General features: G+C 42.5%; 1 protein-coding gene across 2 annotated transcripts; it reads right to left on the bottom strand.

Moving 5' to 3' along the window:
- Positions 1 to 3,195: 3,195 nt before the first annotated feature.
- Positions 3,196 to 8,994, bottom strand: LOC311269296 (uncharacterized protein). 2 transcript variants are annotated; one of them, XM_084373368.1, is made up of 2 exons: positions 8,758 to 8,994; positions 3,196 to 6,658 (listed from the first exon to the last, which is right to left on the bottom strand). In XM_084373368.1, exon 2 carries the CDS (start codon positions 6,627 to 6,629, stop codon positions 4,590 to 4,592), a length of 2,040 nt encoding a protein of 679 aa, XP_084229494.1. In that variant the 5' UTR covers positions 6,630 to 6,658; positions 8,758 to 8,994; the 3' UTR covers positions 3,196 to 4,589. The 2 variants fall into 2 exon arrangements, with proteins under 2 accessions (XP_084229494.1, XP_084229495.1); XM_084373369.1 differs by lacking the exon at positions 8,758 to 8,994 and adding an exon at positions 7,488 to 7,820.
- Between the last annotated feature and the right edge of the window lie 11,523 nt (positions 8,995 to 20,517).

Genomic DNA, 20,517 nt, shown 5'->3' with positions numbered 1-20,517 from the left:
TACTATCAATAAACCATCAACCCTTCAGTTTTGAGATATTTGATTTCGATGAAATATTCGATGACTCGCCCTACAGCACAGAACAGCTCAGCAGCCGATCTTCATATTGTTGTAATAACATTATTTAATAAGAGTACTAAAAACGTCTCACTGAGTCCAGCTGGGACAGATCAGTCCCAGAGCTTCTTAGCAGTGTCTGCTCGATGACAGAAATCGTCTGGTGGGCAGCAGAGATCTGGGGTGAGGTTGACCCCTCGTTGCAATGGATGACATCATGCTACTGAATTAATTTAGTCACCAATGATGTCCACAGTGATTGGCTGACAGGGGAGCGGTCTGTGTCACAACTGGTACAAAAATTACCTACATTGGATTTGATTAGATTAAATTGGACTGGATCAATCAGTAAAAAATATCTAATAGATTTAAGTTGAAAAAAATGTTACATTTTTAAAAGTAATTCATTATCTAAAAGCTTGTGTTCTGGGGACCTTATTTTTCCTCTGAGAACAGCTTGTTTTTTTGATTATGGAAAAAAATAATATTTCTGAGTTTGTAAACATGGTCAAACAAATGTGGCTCTGAAGTAGTGGAGACTTACACACTTTTAAATCACTGATTCTTTGTGAATTACTCTTAGACCAGAAGAATCCTACATCATCTTTAGGAGTTCCTCTTCACTTAGCCAGTTCGGAGCAAATTTTAAACTTATGATAGTTTGCTAATACAACCCCAGGAATTTAGGATCGTGTTGCTCTTCTTAGGTATAGTTTCAACTTCAGAAGAGATCCCAAAGATGACAAAACATTCAAAATATGTCTCGCCCAGTCATCAGTAAACCTCGTATAGCTTAAACTGGCAATAAACAACTGTGTGTAGTGGTTGTAAAAAGAAATGACACCATCCGTGTATAGATTGGTTCCCTATTTTCCGCGAAAATGAAGGTCCAATTAGAGCACAAAGGAAGCGTGGCTGCCATTGAACAACCACAACAGGAAGAGGCATTATTTTCCCCGGGTGCCATATCCAGGTGACAGTGGAACAACTGGAATAAATGAGGCTCTACACTGTAAAAGAAAAAGAACCACGCTGATGGAGGAGGTGAAGAGGGAGAGTGTTAGAAACCGAGGTAAAACAAGAGTGAACAGACGGACATTCACTCGTGTTGTGTCAAAGTCTGTTCCCTTGCTGATACGTGTTTCCTCTAACCACTGGAACTTGAGATGGTCTAAAACTAGATCAGAAAAGAAGTAAAACCTGCCGACTTATTAATACAACTGGATGTTTTACTCTGCCTTTTCATGGCGTGAGATCAGGGTTTCTAGGTCAACTTGGGATTCTTGTGTTTGTGTTTTGCTTTGGACAGTAGCCAGGCAGCTAACAACTGTGTTTTGCGATAGCGGTGCAAACTGTAAAACCACAGGGAAACGCTTTGAAGAAGCTATAATCAAAACTTTTACATTAACGATGGATCACATGATTATGTGAATGTAAAAGTGGGTTCTCTTTTTCATCCCACACATTCTTCTTCCTTCTCAAAACCTGCCTAATCTGCCCACAATGCAGTTTGACAGTCGGCGGTCTGGTTGGAGATTCAGAACTGGGGAGTGGTCTACAAAGGACTGGGAGGCACACTCCTTTCATTTCCAAAATTGTGGTCTTCAGCCCCAACTGATGCTAACTCTGACTCTGGTCGCATTACTTGAGGCAATTTTTGGAGAAACAAAAGAATTCACGCAAACTTTTTTCACAAATGCAGATGTATTCCCAAACATTTGTGAAAAGACTTTGAGTTCCCATTTAAGAAAAATAAAAGGATGACACTAGATGTTAAGGAATTAATTATTATTAATGTTTTAATCATTATGCTAAAATCAAATAATTTCCTGCTGACTTACTATAAATATCGCAAATTGCAATTAGAGCTAATCCTTCCGAGTATTACTACTAGAGTAAGTCTTATTATGACATTGTTGGACTCGTAGTCCTTCTTGACACTTGTTGTGTCCCTTTTTGTCCTAGCAGGACAGCCCACTGAGGACCAGTGACCTGTTTTTTAGCTTTAATTATGAAATCAGAGAGGCCACCATGAAAAAACGTAATCACATTCTTACAGTCAGCAAGCAAATGTCCAGCTCGGATATCTACAGAGGGTACAAGCTGTGATTAAATATCTGAATTCATAACTTGATGTCCAAGAATCACCCAACAAGCTGAGATAACGCCATGAAAGGTACCAGTCCAATCAACTGGTGAGCAAGCTGGCAAGATAACACGCAATTAGAGCATATTGACAGGCTGCTAATCACTGTCAGTGTTTGTACCACTGACAGCATACATAAGGTTTGTTTTGATGCCAGGCGAGCGGCAGCCAGAAGCACTTCAAGGAATTATAGCAGAAGGGCATATTGCCCATGTGAAGTGAGAGTGAGGAGGAGGTGTGGAAACAAGATATGGCAAAACCTATCTACCAAACACCTTTCCAGCGGCTGATTGGCTGGCTCGAGGCAGGAGCGAACATGACTCAATCTTTATCTTGAATGCCAGCAGCTAAATTACTATACAGCTCAAAGAGAATGTGCGTGTGTGTGTGTGTGTGTGTGTGTGTGTGTGTGCCTGTGAGTGTGTGCGTGAGTGTGTGGTCCTGCGCAGTAAAGTGTACAGATGGATGACTCATCCACCAATCATGTGACTCATCAATCACTGCAGTTACCATTTCCCTCCCTCCTTCTGAATTTTCCATTCTTCAGTTATTCCTCCTCTTTTCACTCCCATTCTTGCTGTTTTTTTTCTCATCTTCATTTTGATTGTCTGTGGATTTAATAAACTCCCTCTGTAGGTTTTTTGTTTGCATATTAATGCAGCCGTGACATATACGAGCCGTGCTGTCACTAAGCTTGTCTTGTCTTTGTAACTGCACAATGGAGCGTTCACTGCTATATTTGCTGCTATACAAGTACAACATAGCACTCGCCAAAAAGCCATTAAAAAACTGAACTTTAATAAAATAATTGCTTTTATTTTTTATCATATAGCAAAACTAGTAATCATCATGCTGTTATTTACACATTGCACGGGCATATTTATTTCACACTGTACATATTACAATGCTAAAGGTGACATCAACAACAACACTCTCCTTTTACAAGACAGATGGCTTCACTGTGGACACAGTGGCCCTCCTCCTTTTTGAGATTTCTTCTTTTTTATGTTCACAGTTTATTCAGAGAAAACAACCATCTTGAATTCCCCATACTGTTTTATTTTTTCTCTTTTTTTTGTTCTTTTTTTTTTGTTCATTTTTTAAGATGCAAGTAGAAAGACGTGCATTTAACGGTTTTAAGCACAATCCCTGACTCCCCGGCCTGAAACTTTTCAATGAATTTCTCCTGGAAAATGAACAAAATGTTTGCAGCCTCTTGGTGGAAACATTTTTTTTTTAAAAGGCTGCAGAATGGATGAGTTCAAGTATCATTCTTTTTTGTTGTTTTTTTTTTGGAAAGAAAGGGAAAAAATATGGAGATAATGATTTTTCTCGACGTATAAAGAACAATGGGTGAAGATGCGAAGTGGAGATGAACAATGAGGGACTCCTACATGTCAAAGGAGTGCTGTATGGTGGTGCTGATGGTGATTATGCCGTAGACACATTAACTTCTGGATCCCATAATGATTGAAAACCCTTTGTCCACCATGTTGGAAGTGTTTAGTGTTTAAGTTTGTGCTTTTGGAGTCCACAGGGTTTCTACATTGGGACCGGCTGTGATGGTAATCTTATGTGATATGATCTTTCCCTTTATAGAACCATGGTGCTTGTAAGGCAAAAATCTGAATCTGGAGTTTGAAACTGAAATGTGTGCATGTGCGTGTGTGTGTGTGTGTGTGTGTGTGTGTGTGTGTGTGTTTGGCACCTTTGCAAATTGCAGCTGTTTAAAGTTGATCCAATCGAGAATAAGAAAAGGCAAATACACACATCAAATACAACAAAAATATACTGTCAACTTTTGACAATAGCAGTGTTCAGTGTTTTTTTTTTTTAGAAGAAGTCATTGAACTAGTTTAGTTTTGTTATATGACATACAGAATAAAAAAAAAAAGATACAAAGTGATGCTGTAAACATGGTTCTCTTACAATGGGCACATCTGCACGTGAATGTGTCAAAATGTAGGTGTGTTGATGTATGTGCCTGTGTGCGTGCACGTATATCTGTGTGTGTGTGTGTGTGTGTGTGTGTGTAGTCTAGAAAACTCTGACCAATGCATCAGAGATCGACCTGAATGGAGGCAGACATACACCATGGTATGTTCTGTTTCAAAATGTAAACTGAGCAAGAGGCTGAACATGGTTACAGGGAGCTTCAACTGGGACCCCTTCATCCTCTCCCTGACCGACAAAATCAACAAAAAATACAGTGATTAAAACAGAAATCTAACTCCTCACTTCTTGACCCTTAAACTTCCATCAGGCTTAAAACACATTTCTCCTCTGAGTCATTTTTTTCACCTCCCTTTTAGCTTTTTAGCTAGTGTATATCTATCCCACCTCCGTCAGAGATCTGTCTGATCTGACAAAATGTCCAAAAAGTCTCTCAATACATTCTGCGTTTCATGTAGATCCTCTCAATAAAGTTTTCCAGCTCCTCCTCACTGTCCAGCTGAGGCACCAGCCCATCTTCCTCATAGTCATCTCCCGGTGTGACTTGTGGATAGTAGTACGGGGGTCGCCTGCCTCTCCTGGGAGGGGTTATTGGTTTGGGCGGAGGTAGGGGTTGGTAGGTCCGTGGGTGAGGAAGGATATAGTTAGAGATATAAGGGTTGAGAGGCAGGCGCGGCGCTGGCTGCTGCCTCCAGCCCTGCCCACGGTTCTTACCCCCCGCCCTGTGCCTGCGCCTCGGGGCCTGGAGGTCAAGCTCCTGGGGGCCGAACGGCTGGTCTCTGGAGGGGGCGGGCTTGCCATAGTATTGTGCTTTGGGATATGGGAAATAAACAGGGTAGTATGCTCGATATGGCTTCTGGTAGTATGGGTAAGAGGGGAAGGCTAAAAACTGTTTCTGGGGTTTATACCAGTAGTCAAGCTGCTTCTGAGGCTTATACCAATAGTCCTGCTTGTATGACTTGACTTTGTCCTTGTGCCATTTCTTGTTGGACTTGTTGTACTTATAAGGGTTTTTCTTGGGGTTTTTTGAGGCTGTGTAGTGGTAGATAGGCGGAGCAGCCAGAGGAGGAGGTACCAGAGGCCTGAAGCGTGGGGCGACAGGGTTGCTGTTGCTTGGCTGCAGCTGCAACTCTTTCCTTTTCTTCTTCTTCTCCTCCACGTCACTAATAATCTCAATCACATCGTCAGCAGGCAGGTGCAGCTTGCTGCTGATCTCGATCAGCCTGTCGATCATCTGCTGGTCCAGGTCGTCTTCGTCTGGGACGACCTCCTCCGAGCGCTTGTCCTCGGCGGTGTTGCCGGCGGCCCCCATGCTGCTTTTCTGCCGCGGCTTCATGTAGGACTGCTGCTTCCTCCCCATGTACTGCAGCAGCATGTCAGAGGCGATGTCTGCCAGCCTCTGCTCCTCCTCTCTGGCTCGCTCCGCCTCCTCCTGCTGCCGGAGCACCTCCTGCTTCTCTGCGCGTGCTCTTGCCTCCTCCTCCATGTGGGAGAGGCTCTCCTCTTCTTCTTCAACCTCCTCCTCCAGCTCCTCTCCTTCATCTTCGAAGTCATCCATGAAGTTGCCCCCCTTGACGGGTCGGTTGCCCGACCGGTTGTCCTGCCAGTGCAGCTTCTTCCCGGCACGCGCCAGCTGAGTATTGTACGCCTTGTAGCCCTTCAGAGGAGGCAGGATCTCATTATCTTGGAGACCCAAGTCAATGTTTTGGAAGTAGCCTCTTATTTTGCGCTGCAGAGAGAGATCACCTCCCTGTGAGGCGGAACCTGATCTGGCCTTGTTTAAGAAACTTTCTAAATCATTTCCCTCCCCCTCCCTCTGCTTCTCGTCCTCTTCCTTCTCTTCCTCCTCACTCACACTATCAGGTCCCACATCCTCCACGGACCACCCCCGATCCTTCTCTGACCTTGTGTTTTCATCCTCCTCATCCCTTTCTTTTAAGTCATCACCCTGAGCAGCTGTCAAATGGCCTACAATTAGCTGTTCAATAGCCTTATCAGCCCCTCGCCCCTCCTCCTCCTCCTCCTCCTCCACCCTCTCTGCCTCTGTCTCCCCTGCTCTCCTTATCTCACCACCCTCCAAGCCTTCAATGGAGGGCAGCTCCTGACTCTGATCCTCTCCCCAGTCTCTGTCTCTGCTCGCCTGGATTTCACTCTCCCCCGGGTGGTCCAGGGCCTCCAAAAGAACGGCGAGCACCTGCGCAGGGTCCGTCACTTTATCTGATTGGTTATCTTGACCCGGGCCCCGGCCCCGGTCTAGTGACGCGTTGTCAGGGCTGGAGAGGCTCTGGGGAGGGGGCAAGTGGAAGGGGGCGAGGTTGTCCTCTTTTCGGTCTGTCCGGGTGCGCCCCTCCACCCCTCCCTCCCCTCCCTCACCCCACGCAGGGGCGGTGCCAGCCAGCTGCGGAGTGACAATGAGCAGGACCAATAGGATGAGGTGGGCTGTGGAAGGGGCGTGATGACAGGTCATGACCATGCAGAACTGGCAGGAGGGAGGTTAAGCACCTGAAGAAGAAAGGAAGAAGGCAGAGGGAGAAGGACAAAAGACACATGAGACACGATTCATGATTCATTCACTGTAGTCTGAAGGCAGCGTGGGCACATCTGGATTCATCATTCACTGAATTTGCAGCTAAAGTGTGAACAGGCCGGTCTAAAATGTACAGAGGAGAGCTGGTAGGGAATATTGTAAGAATAGAGCACACAGAAATTTAAAATGATGTTAAGATGACTAGATTCTGGTTTTAAAACATGATACCCTTGCACCACGAAGCCCCCACACTGAAGCACTTAACACTGTGAGCAGTTTTCCATTGAAGAAACGTTTGAGAACAAAGCACGCAGGCAGATGAGCCATGCCACATCCAACAAAGAAAGTTACAGGCTTCTTTTTCTCATGTCTGACGTTTGACATTATTTTATTCTGGACGTTCTTGATAGAAAAATCAAATTCCAGCTATAACATGTCTTATCAGGTCTTTTTTTTTTTTTTTTTTTTGCCACAGCTGTGTAACCTGGAAACATATATGACAGCCTGATCTGTCCGCGTAAACCAGTCGTGATCCTCTGGATATTTAACTTCCCGTGTCTTTCCAAAAGGGAGGTAATAATTTGCATACAGAAATTGCCCCTTACCATGAGCCATTTTTGTCTGTAGCCGCGCATTAACCCTCTCATTATCTGTCCACGGCGCGGATGAATTGAAACAAGCTCTGTCATTTTTTTTTTGTCTTCTCATGAGATTTAACCGAATAAACTGTCACAACAGTGAAGCACGTTAACGAAATGAAATTTCCGTCTGAATTTCTGCAACTAAAAAAAAAAAATGTCTCACCTCTTCCTCCAGTCCAACCCGACCAGAACGCACGGACTCGCCATTTTATGCGCAAAACGTCTATATCTTTAAAAAAAAAACCACAGACATACGAATTGATCCGAGCTGTGTCTGTGCTGGCCGTGATTTTGGTATTCCGTGCGTCAAGCGATGTGACCAGGACACTGGTACAAAGGCGGCACGCGCGGGGAAGTCATGCGTAAAGCTGGTGGCTACGGTTGAGTTATTTAACCCTCCGGTCCCTGAACGCGCCATCCAAATTGTAAATTAGCTGGGTGTTATATTTTAGGGGGGTAAAGCCTTTTTTTTTTTTTTTTTTGCACGAGAAAGAAGACGAGCAGTCGGCGAGTAACGCGGATTTGTCCTTGTGTGATGTGAGCATGTTTCTCCTCAGTGGTGGAATGCAGACAAGCACAAATTTTGGGCAGCAGAGCACCGCGTGCAGCCCAAAATTTGAACTATTTCCATTTCTTTTTAATAAACTGGATCCGCGAGGAGGAAAACGGATGAAATCCACTTTAGAGTAAGGTAACTGGCCTGCAGTCGATTTGATTCTGGCTCTGATTTAATTAGGATTTAATAAAAAAAGAAAAATGATTGTTGAAATCAGGCTGTGGCTTTTTGAATCCTGAAAAATCGACGCGATTTTTTTCTTGTTGCGTTCACATTTGAAAAATGTCAACGGATTTTTTAAAATTTTTTCTCTTTTGCAGGAGCTCTTGAGCATCAGTAATATTTCTTAGACATGGCTGTCTACATATTGTAGTGGCTTAACGTCTTTATCACCCCGCAATAATTAATACAGAATAACAAATTGTTGTATTTTTTGCTCTGATAATTATCACTTACTATTATAAATATCAATGCATTTATAAAATAACGTGGTTTGCTAATGAATGCGTTCATTTATCAAATATTAAAGTAAAAATACCTGTAAAATAGTTGTACAAAATATTTCTTGATAATCTAAAGTTAGAAAATGTTCAGTTTTACTTTAAAAAAAAAAGCTCCTACAGAAACAGTCGCAGTGCACATCTACTTTACAGTTAGACACAGCAGCCCTGTTGACAGGGCAGATGAATTCTTCTGATAAAGTTGCGATTTTTTAAAAGAAATTCTTCCTGGACACGTCTCACAACTGCTTTTCCCTTTGCTTTTAATTACAAATAAAAAAATCTCACAGTGATAATAAAAAAAACCACATGATTACAGTTATGAAATAGATATCTGAATTAATTTCTGATACAGAATGAAATCTGGTTTCACTTACCTGGGGTCCCACTGGGGGGTGGGGAAGTGGAGACACTCACAACGCGGGTAAAGCCAAGATTATTTCATGAATAGAGGATCACCTGAGAGAATGTCAGTGTTTCCCCCCTCTCTCTCTCTCTTTCTCTTCAGCCTCTGACCAACATCAAGAAAAAAAAAAAACAATCAAACTGGCGCTTCTTTATTGAGTTGCGTGGTGTGTTTGTATGGCAGCAGCACTGGCGCTAATGTACACTTGAGTGAATGTTTTCAGCCCCACGGTCAGCGCAACTTTATTGTATATACCCTCGCTGAACCACGTGACGCTCATCCCCCCCCACACCCACCCCCCAGCTGCAGGCAGTGCTGACGTCACTTCCATTGATAAGAATGTTGGTGTGGAGATGGCACTGTGAGTCTAGGCTGGCCCCAGCTGATGAATGAACGGAAATGGCATGAATGAAATAGTACTTTTCCTCAATGAAAAGAGAAAATTGTAGAGATAGAGCTGGTGCGCAGCCATTTTCCTTCTCACATGTTAAAGGTTAGTGTGTTGCTTCTTCCTCCCTTGTTCCTTCCTTCCTCCGCCCCGGCGTGTGTTTCAGATTCAGGAGCTGAGGGGGGGGGAAAAATAGAGTGACCTCGTTCACAGGCTATCAATTAGGGTCATTTGGTGACGTGATCCGAAGAATCAATGACTTGCATGTGCAGCGTTCAGACAGAAAAGTGGCGTGCACTCCAGGGGCCGTTTTCTCTTGCAGCCTGGTTGTTAGGCTTTTGTCTGCGGTGGCCCTGATCCTCTGTGGCTGCATGGCTCACGGGCCACGGGAGCAGCCGTGCTTTGCTGCTCAATTTCCAGGGATTGCACAATTTTCCACCCGCTGTCTCGCATCATTTCTGGCTGCTCTCCATCTGTCAGCAGCACATTGTGCTCTTAACATGGCCTCTCAACCACCATTCTCTTTCACATCACACCGGTGAATAAGCACCAAATCTGCAACACCTAACAGTAAGGGAACATGTGCGCTTAAGTGACACACAATGATATTTTAATGCATGAATGAATGTATCATGTATTCCTCTGGCTCTCCATTCAGAAATGATCAAGTCACTATGAGTGTCTGTGACTAGTTAATGGATCATTAATCACTGAATATTAAGTCAGAGTTTATTAGCTAGAGTGCAGTTATGTGCACAGTGGAAGGCGTTCGCCTCTCTTAAAGCAGAACAACATCTGCTCTCATATAGATATAAGGCTGTTTTATGGTAGTCAGATCCAAACATCCAACAGTCTTTGTCTATGTCACTTTACAGGTTACAGTAGGGAGTGACACGTGGTGTTTTTCATGACATTTTGTTTTTCTTGCTGAAGCAGAGTGAAGGAGTTCACTGAAACTAAACACACCCAGCAAGTGCCAGTTGACAAATCAGGGGACAAAGAGACACGTTCGACTGTACGTCACCAGTTTACACTGTCATCAATTCCATTAAATGGCTTCATTTTTGTACGAGAATTGGTACGCAAGTGCTTCTATCTATGTAAATGGGTTCCAGCTATTTTGGTGGCATATGTACAGTATGAGGTAACTGTGAGTTAAAGGCACCATAGTCATTTTTGCCACTAGGAGTCTCTCTGTTAAAACAAAGCAAAAGACATAAGTAGCCCGGGATCATGAGCATCATTGTCTCCATTGTTGGAAGTTATAGCGACGGACGACCAAATGAATGAAACGCTCTGTTACCGTGAGGAAAATTACAGGTTTCTCTGGAAGTGAACACAAATCAACACAATGTACAACAAAGGTTCAGTCATTTTTCGACATTTCAATGTAGAAATGTTACATATCATATTTTTAACATTCATTGATTTATAATAAATTAGGCATTTTTTAATCACATGAACTCATAGAGGATCTGTCATTCTTAAAGGTGACCAGTTGGAATTTGTGATGCATTAAACCATCTTGACTTGTGCAGCAGTAAACAGGACTTAAAGGATACGTTCACCCAAAAATTTTAATGCAGTCATCATCAACTCACTCTCATGCTGATGAAAAGTCAGGTGAAGTTTCGTGCTCCACAAAACATTTCTGGAGCTTCACAGCACAACAGCACTGCAGTATTCTCCTGAACAACTGAAGTAGATGGGGACTTGTTTTAAAAACGTTAAAAAAACACACAAAAAACAACATAAAGTGGTCTCATGAAGCCCCAAGATCCCAAGTTGATTTGAAAAGATGTTATTTACGCCATTTTTAAAGATGAAATCTTCCCTGTTGCTGCTCAGCTAAAAGCGTCATCCGTCAGAAGTTAATGTATTAGCTTGACCCACCCAAGGTGTAAATAACATCTTTTCCATTTTATGTTTTTTTTGGTTGTTTTTTAAACAAGCCCCCATCTACTTCAGTTGTTTAGGAGGATGCTGCAACACTGTTTTGCGTTGAAGCTCCAGAAATGTTTTGTGGTCCACGAAAATTCATCCGACTTTTAATTAGCGTGCCTGCAAGTAGATGATGACTGATATTTCATTTTCGGCTGAACTTATCCTTTTAGCACGTAATTGATCTGATCATAAAATGTTGCCCACAAATTAATTCATGTGCACACATACTATACATTATACTGCACTGCTGGCAAAACAGCTCGTCTTAATGATTAGTTTTATGCTCCCTGACTCTAATTCCGATCATTATCAATACTAAGGAGTAGAAAATCAGCAGCTTTGCTGAAAACTAGCGGTGCGGAATCGACACAAGTCTGCCTGAGGGTTTTAGACCTCACTGGTCCTGCCTGACACTGGATAAGAATCAAAGGCTTGCTGAAGTAAACAACTCTGGATTGCAGAGGGACGCTTTAATTCCATGACCCACTCATGTGAATTCACCCCTATTCTTTTTCCCCCTTCCTTTCTGCTCGATTTATTATAAAATAAAAACAACTTTTTCCTTCCACTGTCAGCCAGACACTCCCAAGGTCTGCTGTAATGGAGCATTTTGTACATTTTGGCTCAAGGGCACATAAATATACAGTTATGCCTGATATTGAGCTTCCTTGTTGTGCTGAACATTAGTGGCATTCATGTGCTGGATAATGTAGAAACAAGTTGATTCACAATGTTAAAGCCAAGCTCATTTCCATACACTTCATTTGTCAGTGCCAAGCCTCCCCTCTGGCCTTGTGTGCCACTAAATTCAGCTGTCAGTCCTCATACGGGTTACTTTCTCACTGCATCAAGGCTTTTACTTCCAGGTGTGTGTGTGTGTGTCCGCGTGTGCACGTTAATGGATGTGTTTTCTTTGCATGCGTGTGTGCTGGAACATGTCCTGTACGTTCAGCTAACGGCAGACAGGGATTCTATATTATCGGTGATGTTCTAAGGTTAATTGGATATTAGCTGCAGACGTCAGAGTCACATGAGGCCAGCTTTATTAAGCGATTATGTGTGGCCTGATTCAAAATGTCACGCTCCACTGATGTGAATGTTAGATTTATGATACTTCTTATCAGATGAGGGAGAAATATAATGTGAGGACGGACAGAAATATCACCTGGAGCCTTTGATGTCTAATTTTAGCGGGAGTTTTAAGCAAACGTACAAAAACTCGCGGTGATGCGATGACAGAAAAAAAAAAAAAAAAAACGTGCTCGCTCTCTCCCTGGAAACCAAAATGGAGCTTTGTTTCTGTTCTGAGGGACTTGGTGTGTGTGAGCAAATATGTGTTTTGTGTTAGCAGACGGAGATATGCACACATCAAATGAAGTTGTAATTTGTTAGGATCGCTTGAGGCACCACATAACCTCTGTTTGATTAGATTTTGTGCAAGGGACTGTTTGCAGCAGAATGTGGAGTGTTTGCAAGGTAGTCATGTCATTGTGTGTGTATGCGTGTGTGTGTGTGTGTGTGTGTGTCTTTGTTGAAATGCTTGATGGCAGCAGCAGGCTCGGAGAGGTAAGCATGGAGCCGGAGGGCAGATGCTGATATAACGGTCTGGCATTATCAACTGCCACTCAGCATTAGTTGGCCCCTTACCCTCGCTCCATGTCCGCACCCCCGCACTGACTCACACTCTGCCGCCTGCTTGGCCACTCACGTAGATTAACACCGGTACACCGTGCTTGCATTTAATGGAATACACACACCTCACAGTAATAGTTCCATTTCTCCCTCCATTCTGTCTCTCTTTCACAAACACACACACACACACACACACACACACAGAAACACACGTCCCCTCTCTTACTGTAATGTACATTACAGACAAATGAACCTCTGGAGGAGGTTGGGGCATGCTGTCACTGATGGTTCCCTGTACAAACTTCTAAGACAAAGGGGCTGCGACTGTATGTGGATGGCCCTTTTTTCCATTAAATTAACTTTCTCTTTTTCTCTGTTGGTACGGATCGAGGAGGGCTGCAGGGTCGCCAGGCTGAGCTGGAAAATCGACACTCTTAAAACAAGGGGGAGATAGGGAGCGATGAATTCCCTGGTTTTTGCTGACATTTTGGCCACAATTATGGTAATGCAGGCTGGGGATCTTTCGGCAAGTGTGCTAATGCAGCTCGCTCGCACTGCAAAGGGTCTCTACCTGGAAGTGATAAAATAGGGCTCATGATTAACAGAAGCTTTTCCGCCCACGCCACTTTGTCAGGGGAGGGAAGGACAAGTAATTGCACCGTAAGGTTCCTACAACACAATGCATAGCTGGGACTTGATGATGTGTGCAGGACCCTGGCGCCCACACTATAATCTACAGTTTCATCTAGCTTTTTTTTTTTTTTTTTTTCCCAGACATGCTTTTCAGAAGTTAAAATTTCGCTGCAAGCTATACGCTAACCTGCACACATTTCGCGGTCACGTGTTTGCATCAGAGGAGAAAATTAGTTTCACAGAGCAAAAATTAAAGCTTGGCTTAATTTGTTTGAGACTGCACAGATTATTATGATTATCTTTTACGTTCAGCCTCTTTGTCGGTATAGGAATTAGGTTGTCAGTTTGTTTGGCCCAGTTTTGTAGAAGAGGACAGTTTTAGCACTCTGTCTCCCTCTCAGGTTGCTCATCGTGAGTCAAACATCAGCGTCAGAAGGTGCAACACGATGTTACACGACGACATCTGCTCTACATGGTGAGGCTTGTTTGCCACTGTTATGTCGCGCTTGTTCTGCTCGCGTCATGTGTTTTTATAGTGACGCAGCTGTGTTTACATCTGGAGAGGGTTGTGGTGTCAGCAGAGAGATTTTTGTAAATTAGCATCTCATTAGTAGCCTTCAGATTTCTCTCTCATTGAGGTACAAAATGGACATTAATTCACACCCACATGTCTGGTTTATATGTTCACTGACATATTACAGATGTAATATCACCACATGAAAATGATGCAATATTTATTCAAGTGTTTTGCCATTAAAAACAACATTATTGAAATGCTCATCCTTGATACAGTAATTCATCAAGAAACATACCAAACAGCCAATACTGTAGAAATTTCGGGTCTCTCTGTAAAGCGCTGCTTATAAAATGTTAAAGGAAAAATGTAATGAAAATTCAGTCATTATCTCCTCCCCTCGTGCTAATGGAAAGGTGGGTGGAGTTTGGTAGACCACAAAACATTTCTGGAGCTTCACAGCAAAACAGTGCTGTAGCAGTCTCCTAAACAACTGAAGTAGATGGGGACTTGTTTTAAAATGTAAAGACAAAAAACACAACAGATAAAATGGTTCATCTCCAGAAGCCTGGAGATCCCGAATTGATTTGGAAGGATGTTATTTACACCGGTTTTTTGTGTTGAAATCTTCACCGTAGCTGCTAAGCTAAAAGTGTTAGCGTGTACCCCGCCTGAAGTGGGTGCACAAGCTCGACTGTGCACCGAAGGTAAAAAATATTGTCTTCTTTTTCTTATTTTATTCGGTTCACCCGATTTCATTCATTATCTACTCACCTCCATACCGAGGGAAATTCAGGTAAAGTTTTGTCATCCGCTAAACATTTTCGGTGCTTCACAGCAAAACATGCAGCCCTTGATGTGCGGGCGGGCTTGTGCACCAACTTCTGTGTTCAGGTTGTCCAGTTAAAATCTTGTGGGTTTTTTTCACGCTCTAAAAAAAGTCAGTTGTTTAGGAGAATGCAGGAACCCTGTTTTGATGTAAAGCTCCAGAAATGTGTTGTGGACTACGAAACTTCACCTGATGTTCCACCAGCAAGAAGGTGAAAAGATAATGACTGAATTTTGAATTTTGGGTGAACTTTTCCTTTGATGTAATGTAATATGCTAATTCATGCTGGAAAAGACACAGTTTGGATGAAATGTGAACAGAACATAGAATAGTTTCAGGAAGTTGCACACTCTGATACAAAATCACACTGTGACACTTCCAGAACAGAAAACTCAATAAATCAATAAAATGAATAAATGTTGTGTGTGACTCACAGGAAAATTCTCTAATGATATTCAAATATTCCCAATTTCTGTGCTGCCTCCATCCTCTCAGCTCTGAGCAAAGAATAATGTCTTTCTGTTCACATTGTACAGCGCAGTGAATGAACACCATCCCTTTATAAGTAATCCTCGATGGGTTAACACCTCCACATTGATGAATATGGTGTTAAAAGTAATATTTGAATCTATGAGCCAATATAGATGATGTGAGAGAATTTGCTGCGAACAGCCATTGAATGCCAAACGTCTGTCGCATAAATTAGGTCCATGAGAGGAGTTATGGTGGGAGTAGATGGACCCTGCGGGAAGTGGATTCTGTGTGAGTAATGTGTGCGCATTGTGGTGATTGTTGTCCCACTCTCTCATTGTCTGCTACTCAGAAATTATTTACCCCCTTGAATATTAGCTGTAAAATGCGCATTGCAACCTTTGAGAAACTGGTGGCGTCAGTGACGGATGGTGTTGGAGGCCAGAAGCAGGCAATGAATTTGAGGTTGATGAGGCGACTCATATCAGAGCGTGCGACATCAGCGCTCACCATCAATCTCTTCCTTTCTCCCCTGTAGACATCTGGCACATGCATCAGCAAACACACTATTGAAAGTGAATTGAACCCAACCCTGACAAAAACACACACATACGCACGGTTTCAGAGGCGATGCTGCACGTTCAAGGCCTCATGACAAGACACTCGGCCAGCAGCCAGCTGCCTCTAATGTACTACAGTAAAACCTCGCATGAGACTTTATTAGAGTAATAGCTTGCATCCACATCATTTGTAATCACTGCACCAGCGAGCACAGATGGCAGAGTCACAGCCTGAAGATGTAGTGGCAGGGAAACCACGCGTTTGCAGACCTTCACTATAACATGAGCCAAATTTCATGCGTCCCTCTGCATTGATGTGACCATTATCTCATGAAAAACACTGCTTTGATTGTACTAACATAATGCTGGCTTTTATTTTGGGTTGTGTGTAGCAGCTATACAGAAGTCTTTTATCTGGAGGGTGCAGAGTGGGTGAGTTAAAGTATTTTTCTTTATATGTATGCAAATTCTACAAGCTTTACATTGTTATTTAACCCAGAGGCAATATTGGTATGATTCTTCACTATTCTGAAAGTTGATGCTGTTATTCAACATACATATTACATTTATCTAATCCTTTTCATACATGTGGTCGGGACAGGTATTCTTGTGTTCCTAGTTCTCATTAATCTTCTTCAATTTTCTTAATTTCTCAAAAACGCATTGTCCTGACTACATGTATGAAAAAGACAAGATAAATGTAATTCATATGTAAGCTACGGTTGCAATAAAGTTTACAGTGTGCGTTGATATAAAAAGTTACCTGCACTCATGAGAGGAAGCCTTAAAGGAGTAATCTGTAAGATACAGACAGAATTTTAGCTTTAAACATTCAAAAAACGTGTCAATGTTATGTCAAAGACATCTATGTATTGTGTTCCAGAGATGTCTACTGAAGTTAGCATGCTAACCAGCTAGCCCTGGCCTGTCTTTCTCCTAATACCACTTTGTACCAGCAAGATAGTCCAATGGCACCCGTTGTTTCAGCTGGCAGATAATTCTTTCCAACTGCTGATGCCTCTCCCGTCCCCGCCTGCCTGAGCTTTTCATCCCTGAAGTCAGTCTCGGTCAGAGCCGCTGTAAATCACCTCCTTACTGTATCTCCTGTTGTCAAACTGACCTCCATCGGTCTTGGTGTTCAGTCCTAGTTAAATGTCCAGACAAGGCTAGCTAGCAAAGAGCAGCAGTTGTCGGTTACTAGGATGATATGCTGCCCTCTATGTTTTTGGAGCTACATTTGAATACTGGCCATATTTTACAAATTACACCTTAAAGAGATCCAGCCCTTCTTCTTCTTCTTAAAGATTCTTCTTCAAATGATGAAAACAGCTTCTACACGAGTACAGCCACTAACTTGTTTTGTTTTATTTATATGCAGCTCATTTCTTTAAGCCACATACAGTGAGTCCAATATGTATTTGATCCCTTGCTGATTTTGCCGGTTTGCCCACTAATAAAGACATGATCAGTCTATAAATTTATGATAATATGTATTCAAACATGGAGAGACAGAATATCAAAAAAAAAATCCAGAAAATGAACCTAAGGAATATATATTAATTGATTTGTATTTCATTGAGGGAAATAAGTATTTGATCCCTTAGTATTCATTAGGAGTTCTGGCTTTTACAGACCAGGTAGACACTCCCAATCGACTTGTTACCTGAACTGAAGCCACCTGTTCTCACTAATCACCCGTGTGAAAAACACCTGTTCACAGAATCAGACAATCAGACAGATTCCAAACTGTTCACCATGGGGAAGACCAAAGAGCTGTCTCAGGACCTCAGAGTCAGGATTGTTGATCTCCACAAAGCTGGAATGGGGTACAAAAAGATTAGCAAGGTGTTGGATTTGAAGGTAACAACCATTGGTGCAATTGTAAGAAAATTTAAAAAGCATAACATGATCATCAACAGACCTCGGTCCGGTGCTCCTAAGAAGATTCCACCTCGTGGGGTAGCAATGATTCTGAGAACGGTCAAAAATCATCCTGCAACCACTCGGCAGGAGTTGGCAAATGACCTGAAGGCAGCTGGGACCACAGTTTGCAAGGAAACAATAGGCAACACTTTGCGCAGCAATGGGTTAACATCCCGCAGTGCCCGAAAGGTACCCCTTCTCAAGAAGGCACATGTGGACGCGCGCCTTAAGTACGCCAATGATCACCTGAAAGATGAACCAAGTTATTGGGAGAAAGTTATGTGGTCGGACGAGACCAAAATTGAGCTTTTTGGCCTCAATTCTACCCGTCATGTGTGGAGGAAAAAAAATGCTGCTTATGACCCCAAGAACACTGTGCCCACCGTCAAGCATGGAGGTGGAAGCATAATGTTTTGGGGGTGTTTCTCCGCCAAGGGTACAGGGCTACTTCACCGCATCACTGGGAAGATGGATGGAGCCATGTACCGTACAATCCTGAAGGACAACCTCCTCCCCTCTGCCAGGAAGCTGAAAATTGGCCGTGGTTGGGTCTTCCAACATGATAATGACCCGAAGCACACAGCAAAGGCAACAAAGGATTGGCTCAAGAAACATCACATCAAGGTCATGGAATGGCCCAGCCAGTCACCGGACCTCAATCCGATCGAAAATCTATGGAGGGAGCTGAAGGTCAGAGTGGCCAGGCGACAGCCCACCAACCTTCATGATTTAGAGAGGATCTGCAAAGAAGAGTGGGCCAAAATTCCACCTGGTGTGTGTGCTAAACTTGTGGTTAACTACAAAAAACATCTCACTGCTGTGCTTGCAAACAAAGGCTTTGCCACTAAGTATTGAGTGTGTTTGGCCAGAGGGATCAAATACTTATTTCCCTCAATGATATACAAATTAATTAAAATATATTCTTTAAAGTTATTTTCTGGAATTTCTTTTTGATATTTTGTCTCTCCATGTTTGAATACATATTATCATAAATTTATAGACTGATCATGTCTTTATTAGTGGGCAAACCGGCAAAATCAGCAAGGGATCAAATACATATTGGACTCACTGTATGAGTTGTAAAAACTGGTCCATGTGTTTTTTTATTTGCTTGGGTTCTCTTAAGGTGCAGTGCACTGAGATAAGGTCTCTGTAAGTTACTGTAAATAACAATGGAGGATTTGCATTTGTAGGTTTTTATCCTCAATATCATCTGTTGTCAAGATTTAATAGGCTTCCCCTGTAATATTTTCCCATTTATCTCTTTAGGATTCATGAATATCAAATGGGGTCAACCGGTTTGAGACAGTAAAATGAAAAAGACTGTTCCGTTTGAATTTCTAACAGGTCGGCAGAAACGTGAGCAGTGACTGGCTGAGCTTTTGACCATCTCTCTATCACTAAGCTTCTGTATCTGCCGCTGGCCTCCTCGCGGCATGCGCTGTACTGTAGGCCTCATGCATACAGGCACAGGCCACACATGGGCTGTATACCTTGAGGCAGACAAACAGAAGGAAAGATGAGTCCTCCAAAACTCCTTGTTGAAATGAAAACTGTTATCGGTTATCAGCGCACCACCCGACTGGAAGGGAAGTAATTTGAAAGCCGTTTGAAACGCGGTAATTTGCCGGTGTGACTCATCGCCAACACCTACAGCGACAAAACCTCTGATCCTCCAAAGGAAGAATAGGATAGCACAACTCTGTGTGTGTGTGTGTGTGTGTGTGTGTGTGTGTGTGTGTAATACACCAACAAGCTGGTGTTTGAGGTTTATAGATAGAAAGCTATAGGAGGATATGTGGCTTCAATCATATAATTATGGATCATATGTTTAAATATCTTCTGCTTCATTGCAGAAGTGTTAATGAGTAGAATTAAAACATTTTGACCTGAGTTTTTTTTTTTTTTTTTTTACTGATTACACACACATGGAACAGCCAGTCAACAGATGTTTCTATTGATAGAACCCACCTCTTTCCTCAGAGGAGGAAACGGGGTTTAAAACGACATACAGCTGAGATACGAAACAAACAGACTATTTCGATGATATCAGACAGGAAGCCGGAGTCCAGTCAGTACAATCTTGGTGATGGTATCACAGCAAAATAGGGCACGCTCACTTGAAGGTGTCAGGGTAAGGGAAATTATCATGATTAATGCAGGGTTACAACTCTGCAGCAACGTAATCAGTCTCTCACTTGTTAATCATTATCTCTCCCTGATTAATTTTGGCTCAAGATTTAAAATAAGATATCAAGCTTTATTGTGTTGGGCAAAGACCTCAAACAAGACTCTCCATCATGGATCTGTTTTAAAAACAATCCATCTAATTAATGATGAGCTGTAACTCTATGAGGCAGAGAGATGAAGCACTGGAATTAACAACGTATACTAAACTGCAAATTTATAATATAAATAATTGCTCTTATCAATCTCGTACCCTACGTTAACTTATACAGTCTAACATTTTCAGTATAGGTTCATGTTGCATGGATCAACTGATTGGTTATGACATGGGTCCTCTCAGTGAACATGCAAAACACGGAACCCCTCATAAGCTTTGTCCATTGTCAATTCCAATAAAGTTGATTATAAAAAGACGATGGCGATTATCACTTAAAGGAGAAGTTCACCCAAAAGTTAAAAATGATTCTTTATCTACTTACCTCCATGTAGGTGGAAAGTCGGATGATTTTTTGCAGTCCACAAAATATTTCTGGAGCTTCACAGCAAAACAGGGTTGCAGCATTCTCCCAAATAATATAAGTAGATGGGGACTTGTTTCAAAATGTAAAAAATGTTTTTAAAAAAAACATTAAATGGTTACATGCAGCTTG

Source organism: Pagrus pagrus, assembly GCF_965226575.1.
Source record: "Pagrus pagrus genome assembly, chromosome: 14".
NCBI classification, from domain to species: Eukaryota; Metazoa; Chordata; class Actinopteri; order Spariformes; family Sparidae; genus Pagrus; species Pagrus pagrus.
The sequence above is the reverse complement of the archived record's forward strand: the minus strand, read 5'-3'. Positions and strand labels throughout refer to the sequence as shown.